The sequence below is a fragment of the Ammodytes marinus genome (genome assembly GCF_949987685.1).
Source record: "Ammodytes marinus genome assembly, chromosome: 3".
Lineage (NCBI taxonomy): Eukaryota > Metazoa > Chordata > Actinopteri > Uranoscopiformes > Ammodytidae > Ammodytes > Ammodytes marinus.
The window spans coordinates 30,510,988-30,521,996 of NC_137232.1; the positions used below are offsets into that span (position 1 = coordinate 30,510,988).

The window sequence follows — 11,009 nt, forward strand, 5'->3', positions numbered from 1 at the left end:
CTTTATGAATTCATCCGTGGAGCACTTGATGGTGGCCATTTTGCCACCGCTGTCGCATCAATCAACTCACAGACTGACTACCACTGTTAAATAAACAAAGAGCTTTACACAACAAATCCAACATCCTCACTAAAGATAAGCAGACCCTAACATAACCTATTAGGGTCTTTATAGTATGTGAAGTCAGCAAGGAAGCCTCTGCGCTCATTTTTAGATTTCCCTGCCTGGGGGGGATTGAACTGGCAACCCTCCAGTTTTTTTGGTCCACTTGTTTAACCATCAAACTACAAACACTCTGCACCTTCATTTTCCCCGGTATGCTCTTTCAGTTTGTAAAGTTGTATCACTTTTGGCTCACTCTGCGAAAGTTCAGTTTCAGTTTATATCAGCGGAGCGCGGATATGCAATCTGCAAAACCTCCTCCGGCCTTCTGAGACGCATCCAAGTAACCCCTGAGATAAGTATAGGGTGCGATAAAGTGAGGGATGGAGGTGGAAAGGTAGATAAGAGTGGGTGTTCTGGAGGCTTGTTGGGGGGGAGGGAGAGAGAGAGAGGGGGAGAAGTGGTTCAGAAGCAAATGAATAGTTTGGTGCTGGAACAAAAGCGCGATTTTTGGGAGCTTTTTCTGTGAACATGAAAACTTCTTTTTCGCTCCACATTTTCTTTGTCAGTGTTCAGCTCCTCTCTCTCTCTCTGCCTGCTTCCTCTTATTTTTCCCTCAGTCTCTACCTGACACTCCCTCAACTCTTATGTTTCATTTTTTTTACCTCATCTCCCTAGTAACCCTGCTGCATTTCACACTCACACACACACACACACACACACACACACACACACACACACACACACACACACACACACACACACACACACACACACACACACACACACACACACACACACACACACACACACACACACACACACACACACACACCTTCACCTCCAATTGAATCCAAATGCCCAATTCAAATTGTGTTTATTAAAGCTCTCTCAGTGGGAGTGAGGGGAAATGAGAATGTGCTTTCTGTCTTTCGGCAGTTGTGTGTTTTGCTGGTGTGTGTGTGTGTGTGTGTGTGTGTGTATGTGTGTCGTATTGCTGCATATGCCATAAAGAGAGAATAAAATGATGCATGTCTGTGTGTTTGAAGGTGTGCAGCTCACGTAGCTCAATGTGTCAGCGTTATTGCAATTTTGGGTTCAATCCAAATAATCACTGAATCCTTTTGTTAACAGTTGATTCAAAATGTGTTTACAAAACAGACTGCATTTTGAATAGTTTTGCAGTTCACAAGCAGTGTTTGCAAGAAAATCATCCACCTTTTATCGGGATTTATTTTGTTAAATTTAGTCAATCGGTTCACAACGCTTTCATTTGAAACTGACAGACAAATGCAAATAATACAACTCCTAAACAATGTTTTATATCATACGCTGAAATACAACTACCTGCTCGGATTATGTATTTGGTAAAGAATTGAGTTTGTGTTGTTTCTGACTAAATATTTTGTGAGTCTCAAACTTGTGACCCCTTTTGGATTTCAAAATGTTTTTCTGTTAAGTTCCCTTCCAAAAAATAAATAAATCATAATATGATGTAATTGGATTAATAAATTCCTCCTACGCATTAATATCCGGTGCATGGCTTTCTCTTTCTCTGTCCTTTAGGCAAGTGTTAGAAAAGGATGAATTACATCCACATTGCGATTTGTCCTACATCTCCACACTTAAGCAAAAATGTGAAACTATCACTGTGTTTTTCTGCATTGACTACGTTTTGCTAATTCCATCTTCTTCAAATCCTCGGAGCACAAAAGGCGGCGTCTTAAAAAAGCCATGACGCTTTTAATTTCAGATGCCAGCGTTTTTCTTCAGGGTTGCAGTGAGTAACGCTGTTTTCACATCAAAGCCCTGCCTGTTGCCACATGATGTGCTAGCTAAGGCTGCCAAATGAAAGCAGTGGTGGCATTGTGGCCACCAGTGACAAAAGTCAATTTAAAGTTCAGTTGGACACACACACACACACACATGCTCAGGACTATGGGTGTGTATTTAGTTTTTTTTGCGTTTGTGTGTGTGTGTGTGTATCTGTTTGTTGTTTGTGTCTGAAGTTGAATCAAGTTGAAGCGGGAACATTTGGCTGATGTGGGACTGAGGCTTCCTCATCCATATTCAGAGTCGTAACTAGGGTTCCGCTTGGCTTCTCACAGACACACACACACACACACACACACACACACACACACACACACACACACACACACACACACACACACACACACACACACACACACACACACACACACACACACACACACACACACACACACACACACTCACACTCACACTCACACTCACACTCACACTCACACACACCAGCAGGGTACATGTACACAGGGGCCCAGTGTGCCTCCAACAGGCACAATCCCCCCCCATTTCCCTCTTCCCTCTTTCCTTGGATCCCTTAATCCTCCATGGCTGAACACCTTCCATGCGACTGAGGACAAACTCATCTGAGTGTTGACTGTTGATGGATAGAGCGTTCCAGAAAATGGAAATACAAGCGTAGAAAATCAGGATACTGAGTGACAGCAGTGACATCTTTTTCAAGCAGAGTATACACTTTTGTGCTATATATTTCAAACTTCTTTGTTGGCAAGTTAGCAAGTAAAAAGGGGAAGTTCGCCAATTTGACACATCAAAGCGCTTTAAAAGGGAAAAATACAACCTACATGAGGAATGCTCTTTTGCAGCTCCAGAGGGGCTGTGTGAAAACTGTCTAAATCTCATCAAGTGACGTCACTTTATATTATTTTATTAGCTTTTAAAATAAATCTGTGTGGTCGGAGTTCTGAAGAAGTTAGAAGACCTCTGCTGTCTGCTTATTTTCTGTGCTTGAGGCTGCAATAGTTGGTACTGGCATAACATCCCCCCGGAATTGTATCCCGAACCGAGGAGTCAAGTTGCATTGTTTGTGGGAAATGTAGGCAATAGGTTTTAGAAATGCTGCCTGTCGGTTACATACACTATGGTAAATGGTCACTGCGACCTGGCAATATATAAGGTAGCAGTAAGTAACATTTGATCTCAAAATCTAGTTCATCCTTGAGTCCAAGTGTAGGTTTGTACTAACATTTTTCAAAAATCTCTCAGTGCATTCTTACACTTGTTCTCACAAGACTTAAAGTCACAGTAATCTTGACCTCCAAAACGTAATCAGTTTGCCTAGAGTCCGAGTGGGTGTTTGTGCCAAATATGACGAAAATCCCTCAAAGCGTTCTTGGGATATTGCGTTCATGAGGTCACAGTGACCTTGATCTCCCAAATCTGTGTGAGTGGCCATTGGTGCCATGTTTGAAGAAAATCTCTCTCGCCGTTCATGAGATATCACGTTAACAAGAATGGCCCAGACGGATGACTAATAGATGGCCCGCAAACATTATGCCTACGGCCTTCTGCTATTGCCAGCACGGAGGCGTAGAAATGATGAAATCCAATTTTAAACCACATATATGAGTACGCTGATAAAGTGGTGGGGGACTCTTTTAATTAAAAGTAAGCGTGCACTTACTTTAATGCTCTGCTTCTTCTAATTCTAACATGTATATCTGTGCTCATAGGCCTATGTGCTATGGTGTGTATGTGTGTTGTCAGAAATGGGCCGGATGTAGTGCATAGGAACACTTTTAAAAAGTTAATGAAGCTGGTGCTCTTGTGGTGTAGTGGTTAGAGTGTCTCCTCCGAGGCTCAGTCCACTTCGCAGTGACCCGGTCCGACCCGTGGTCGTTCTCTGCCTCTTCATGTCATTCCCCTCTCTGCCCCATTTCAACCCTGTCTCTTTGAACTATCAATGACGCATGGAAAATGCCTATATTAATCCAGCCCTATTTAAACTCAACATTGTTGGAAGCATATACCTACTCTCTCTCTCTCTCTCTCACTCTCTCACTCACTCACTCACTCACACACACACACACACCCACACCCACACACCCAACCACCCACGACAAAAGTCTCTTGAAATACAGAGGCTGCGGCCTTGGGCTGCATGAATAATGCAGGCGACCCACACTCTCATAAACTTTATACCTCCTATTGCTCACACAAACACACACCTCCTCTTCGCATATCTCATTAACTCCTGCTGTTCAACTGTCGAACCACCTGATGAGATTCCATCTTATATGATAAGCACACACACACCCATACACACGCAGGCACACACACACACACACACACACACACACACACACACACACACACACATACACACACACATACAATTTCTTATATATAATGTAGATTATTTGAAAAGCACTTTCTCTCGAGGTTAATGTTGAGGTTTGAGTGCTGGAACAGATGGCGTCTGGGGACAGATGTTGAGTGTTATCTTTAAAGTGTTTTTCAGTGGCTGCCTTGCATGATTCAGCAGCATGAGTAAAGTAGAAAGTGTGCCTTTTGTGTGTACGGGTGTGTTCACAAAAAGCGTGTGTTGATGCGTTTCCTTTGAAAGTGTGAAATCTCTTTATTTCTTTTTTAATGGACTCCGTTAATATTATAGAGACTGTGCAGTTTCGGGCAAAATGGCAAAAAGCCAACGTACAATATTTAGAGTTTATAATAAGTTGCTTGTGGTGTGTGCAGGGAGCTACGATGGAGAGATTGTGGTGTGGAACAACAGCACAGAAAAAGCACTGAGGAAACTGAGGCCACATGCTGAACGCAGACAAGGCAAGGCAAAACAAACCAAACAAGATGTGTGTGTGTGTTGCTGTTTTTACCTTTGATCTTCCATTTCTTTGCTTTGCTTTTTCTTTATCTTTCATTTATATGACTTTCAGGTCACTCCCCCGATTCTCGTCCTGGTGAGAATGGTGACGAGGACTCGGTTGCCATAACTAGATTGTTCTTTATACCAGGACGCACGTCTGCGGCTACGGCAACAGGTAAAATAATGTAAATAAAACAGTGGCTGTGTCATTCTTAGCAACCGTAGAGCGTTGCAGACAGATTTGTTAAAAAAAAAAAGTTCTGAGAGATAGGTCCTTTCATGGTCAGCCCTACTTCTTGTTTCGGTTAACGTAATCTCTCTGTATCTCCATGTTCCCTGCCATGCTTTCTAAAATAAGACCATCTTCACATCATCTGTGATTGCACGGGGACTTCTTTCTGTAACCCTTAGATTAACATTGCCTGGGGGAAAAGCCCATTTATAACCCCACGTCTCCCCTTTGACTGACCAACCATATTGGATATTTCTTACATTTGAGCTATCGATTGCTACATAATTGCTATTTAAAACCATAGTACTCACACTTCTGGGACAGTCATGCTACGATATAAATCCCGACATGTACATTTCTCCATTTCCATCAGGTGGTGCAGACTTGGTGTCCTGTGGAGGTTCAGGTGCGGTCAGACTTTGGAACACCGTATTCTGCCGTCTGGTTGGACAGTTCACGGCTCACAACAGGGACTTGGGTTCTATTGTTATGGCTGTCAGCCCCTGTGGAAAGTATTTAGTCACCGCTGATAGGGAGGGAACACTCAAGACTTGGGACATAGAGGTGGGTGACTGTAGGAAAACATGTACTATAGATTGCATGTTATAGCCGCAGTGAACCACACTAATTCAAGTGAGCGCAGAGCCAGAGTGAGCTGGGCTAGAGATCAAGAGACAGCCAGTCAAGAGGAAGTGAACCTGGATATTTCCATTAGATATCAGGCATGTTGTTCACTCTGAAAATGAAGGCACTGTCATGTCATTTCTGAAGTGCAAACAGCTGGCTAGATTACAGCCGTCAATCACAGATATCCACTGATACAACAGCAGAAATAGCAGAAAGGAGATAATGTCCCCCATCCTCTTTGATATTTCATTTGACATTTTAGAGCTAGTTTTTATCAGAAATTTAACTGACTTACAATGCAATTTTTTGGGGGCAGATCACCTCAACTGGACGAGGACGACATCGTTAAAGAATAAAGTGAAATGATCAGTTCTTACCGAGTGAGCTGATCAGAGAATACTTTACATTTCATCACAAGGTTTTTTGTAGCTGAATCATTTCTGATACCAAAAAGAGGCCATTTTGACTTATTTGACTCGAATTATGAATGCTAAGATTGGTATAAGACGGAACTGCATCACTGTCATGCTCATAAACGCAGTAAAAGAACACCCTCTCGGGGAAATCATTGCCACAATATTCAGAGCTCAACTCTGTGACATTTTGTGAGAGGGATGAATTCAAACGGGTGTGCCTCATTTGGCTTCCAGTTTAATTTATGGAAATGTATGTATGTATGTCGCAGAGATGAAGAATTAGTTGGACAAACTCAGTGCTCTGGTAGAAAATCCTGTCCTTCGGCAAGTTTGATGCATGCTTTCGAGTCAGCTGGATGACTAACATGATTGCGCAGTTATACAGTGCTGTCTGTGTCCTCAGAAAGAGGGCTCTGCAGTTCAGTACGAGCTCTCAACCACACATGACCCTGTAGTGTCAACGTTTTTAATTCATTTCACACACGATGCAGAGTACAGTTACTTTGGTAACACTTTACAATAAGGTACACACAATTGTAGTAGGTACTACATACCTACTACATAGATATGTGTTACCTACTACATAGGGTTTTTTTTGTGCTACCTAACACATAAGTTTTTTTTGTGTTACCTACTACATAGGGTTTTTTTTGTGTTACCTACTACATAGGGTTTTTTTTGTGTTACCTACTACATAGGGTTTTTTTTGTGCTAAGTAGCACAAAAAAAACCTGTGTCAGGTAGCACAAAAAAAACCTAACACAGGGTTTTTTTTGTGTTACCTACTACATAGGGTTTTTTTTGTGCTACCTAACACAGGTGTTTTTTGTGCAGTTTGTGTTAGGTAGCACAAAAAAAACCCTATGTAGTAGGTAACGCAAAAAAAAAATCCTATGTAGTAGGTAACACATATCTATGTAGTAGGTATGTAGTAGCTACTACAATTTTGTGTACCTTATTGTAAAGTGTTACCGTTACGGTAAGTAATAATAACAATACAAGTGTATGTTTTTTTCCCCATTTATAAATCCATGGATTCTTCACTGGGTGTCCAGTGAGTGTCCAAAAAAATAGCTAAGCAACTTCAGCAAGGCACAGCATAACTGTCGAGCTCCGACCCATAGTTTGAAAAAAATAAATCTGCCACAGTTGCCGTTGTAAACTGCTACACACCGTGATATTACCGAAACCTTGACATAGCCTATTACAACACTATAGCTTAGTGGTCTTACAATGATATAGAAGAAATGCATTGTATTTTGTACCTTTTCATCCAGTCAAAACATATTTATCCCTCCTGTTATGTTCATTTGTCAGGAACAGCAATGGTGTTCGTGGGTCAATTTGACCCGGTGCATGTTTAATCATCCAAAAGATGTCCTAAACCAAAAAAAATCCTAACAAGCAGTGTGAACATGTCATTACCAACTCCATTACTAACTATTCTATCAATATTTAGTGTAATGGTGTTCCATACCTCTAACAGGTAATGGTTCAATAAAGATAATTCACTCGTTTTTCATTTTAAAAAATACATATTCAAACTTTTAAATTAATGTTCCACCACTTTATTACTTTTGAAACTCTGGAGAAAATGTGAAAAGTCTCCAGAGACATTGTGGCTTGAAATATAGCCCTGCCTGTCTCTGCATCCCACAGAATGGCTGTCAATTCATAATTTGACTTATAGACCCCAGCCAGGATGAGGAGCCCCAAATACGCATCTAAATGTGTTATGTCCAGCTCCTTCCACTACTCCCCAAAAACACACCTCCCTTCTAGATTAGTCATTTCCAGAATGATTTTTTGTATTGAATCTGGCATAACCAGCTCAAAAGCTGACTTGATGTCAGTCACACGAGTCAGTGCCATCCTAGTGGGCCCTGGCACTGTCTTTATTATGTTTTCTGCAGACAGTTTTGCCTGACACATATTTGAGGATGATGTATTTCACCATTTTCTGACATGAATGTCTTGCTTGGAGGAGTAGCAATTCACTCATCTGGTTCAAAATCAGAATCATAATAATAAATAAATGGTTCCCGTCAAAAGTCATAACACTTGCAACTGTGTGTGTGTGTGTGTGTGTGTGTGTGTGTGTGTGTGTGTGTGTGTGTGTGTGTGTGTGTGTGTCTGTGATTGTGTGTGTGTGTGTGATTTGGGTGAAATATGTCTCACAGTTGTAAAGAAAGAAATAGTCTTACATTTCTGACATCCTTTTACAAATATATATGGTTACAAATATGTGAGATGAACTATTTTCATATTATATGTTGATTACCCTAAATAAGGCAAGCAGAAGAAGTTGCTGCCACTCTTCCCCACTCTGTAAATGTTTCAATCGTTTTGTTTTTTTCTTCTCTTCACTTGTTGTGTATTTGATGTTTTTGCATTGAATATTTTGTTTGTATTGTTGTTTTGAATTTGTTTTGACTCAACGTCATTGAAAATGAGGGTCACCCCTCAATTGGTCTCTCGAGGATAAATAAAAGTTAAATGAAATGAAATGAAATGAAATACTGAAAAAATACTTTTAACTATTTTTCCTAGATCTTCAAACTTCAAAACGGGTCAATTTGACCCGGAACATAACAGGAGGGTTAAAGTAATGTTCTTCTGCTTTGCTGTTCTGCCTCCTAGTATTATTGTCTTGAGCCGGTTGATGGAATAACCAAAGAATCTCCAAAACTACTGGGAAGTTTCCGTCCACACCTCGACCGAGTGACCCACCTGGAGATGTGTATCCATGGCAATAGACTTCTCATTCTCTCGGCCTCATCAGACTGCAGTGTGGCTCTTAGCTACCTGCCGGGAGAAACTGTTGGGCTGTTCGGACAGGTACGCAAACACACGCAAACACACACACACACACACACACACACACACACACACACACACACACACACACACACACACACACACACGCACACACACGCTCAGGCCATTTCTATACGCTGCAGTATAGCTTGATGTAATGTAACCTGCACATTTGAAATAAATTGTTCTGGATGGGGGAGATATTGTTCGGTACCACACTGTCAAGTTAACGGCCTCAGATCCTGGCCGTTCAGCGTTACAGTACGGCTCTGATAAAGCCTAACCTCCCACTCTGCAGCGGGGCTGGTGGGTGGTGAGATCCAGTTGACGAAATGGATATGAAACCCAGCATCATGCCACTGTTAGCCGTGCGTGTTTGTGTCAAAGGAAGGGCCCATATTAAGTTAGCCTGGGGCAGTGTCTGCTGAGTCTTGCTTCCTCTTGAGGTTGCCTCAGGCCCACACACACTCACACACACATATACATCACAGCCCAAAGAACATGTTTACATGAAAGCAAATAGATGTTTGTGCACCTTTGTACTTGTTTTCATACTTCATTGTTAATGCCTGTTTACCTGTGTGGCAACACATACACACAACTGAAATAAAGCGCTCAGTTTGAAGCTAGTTAGTGTTGCTGAATGTTTCAAGAGGGATTACCCCACGTTCACACTGTTAATAACGAACGCATTAGAGGAGAATATATAGGTACAATTAATCACATTAAAAGTGCAGTCAGCGATTCTGGAGAATGCTTGTTGTCAAAATCACTTTTTGTCAATATAAGTGAATGTCTCCTCGTTATCTGCTATCTGTCCGTACTGTTTGTGCATTGAAAAAAACTGTGTTAATACACAGCCTAGTCTCTGTAAACTGGCATGTAGCTAGCTACAGTTGCAACCTTTGTTTACATACCAATTTACAGAGCCAGGGCTGTATTAACACTTTTTTCCTCAGCTCACAGGTAGTGGATCGTGAGGGGATATTTACCTATTTTGACAAAAGGTGATTTTTGACAACAAGCAGTTTCTAGAAATCGCTGACTCTCCATTTTAGGAGATTCCTGCTACATTTTGACACTTCTCCATGGGGACTGGGCTGCAACTTCTTTTTAAATTTCCCCAACTTAACATGATTAAAAACTAGCAAGACTTGCGGCCACAAGGTCATCTAGCAAAAAAAAACAAAAAAAAACAGCACACTCACGTTGATCCCAAATATTCTCACTGTTTGGTCTCTGCTATTGTCTGTCAATCTTGAAGGAAGAACAGTGGTGTTTGGAGAGACTAGGACCTTTGCACCCAGTACAGGGAACAGAGCAAGACCGGAGAGACTGTGGAGGGAAGGAAGACTCTGGACAGGGAGGAGAGAGGACAAAGGGTGGAAACTCGGGGAAGAAAGACAAGGGAGAGGACCATGGGACAGCAGCAGGAAAGAAAAGAAGAAAGCCTTTATCCAGGTGAAGAAGAGTTGAGTGTGTTGAAAAAGTGTATTGTGCTGTTGTACAGGGGCAGCTGTGGCTGTCGTCCACTGGGTTGCAGGGTCGGTGGTTCGATCCCCCGTCTCCCCGCCACATGTCAAAAGTGTCCCTGGGCAAGACACTGAAACCTAAATGGCTCCCGAAAGTTAGCTTGCACCCTGCGTGGCAGCTGCTGCTAGCGGTGTATGAATGCGTGTGTGATTGGATGAAGGTGTACAAAACAATGTAAAGTGCTTTGTGTCTGTGAAAAACCAGGCAAAAGCGCTATATAAATGGAGTCCATTTACCATTTACAGCTTCATTTTCACTGCTCTGTATTACCGGATAGCAGCTGCGGTGTTTAAGATTTAAGTCTGCAATTCTTTTGAGTGGGGATTTCTAAAGGACACAAACTGAAACCTTTGATTTTCTATTGCGAGATAAAAAATAAATAAAAAGTTTTTCTTTATATACTTTTCTCTAAATTATATACAAACGCAGTATAACAGTTGCACTGAGAGAGCTGGGCCATTGTTCTGCCATGTAATCATACCAACTTGAGTCGGACAACAAATAATAAAATACTAAAATTGTAGCCCCTTTCAAATTTCTTTCTATTCCTTTGTTACAATGTGGCGTGCGACAGCGAATAGTCCTGACTGCCTTTTCCAACCGCAAAGAATGA

At 41.7% G+C, this 11,009-nt stretch overlaps 1 protein-coding gene across 1 annotated transcript in view; it reads left to right on the forward strand.

The window, feature by feature from the left end:
* LOC307248448 (cilia- and flagella-associated protein 337-like) overlaps positions 1–10,562 on the forward strand; it is a 34,062-nt gene extending 23,500 nt beyond the window's left edge. The window contains exons 16-20 of the mRNA XM_080024845.1: positions 4,645–4,731; positions 4,842–4,946; positions 5,377–5,567; positions 8,687–8,884; positions 10,128–10,562. Coding sequence (XP_079880971.1) covers positions 4,645–4,731; positions 4,842–4,946; positions 5,377–5,567; positions 8,687–8,884; positions 10,128–10,328 — 782 coding nt within the window. The 3' untranslated portion in view covers positions 10,329–10,562. The remainder of the gene's footprint in view (positions 1–4,644; positions 4,732–4,841; positions 4,947–5,376; positions 5,568–8,686; positions 8,885–10,127) is intronic.
* The last annotated feature ends 447 nt before the right edge of the window (positions 10,563–11,009 follow it).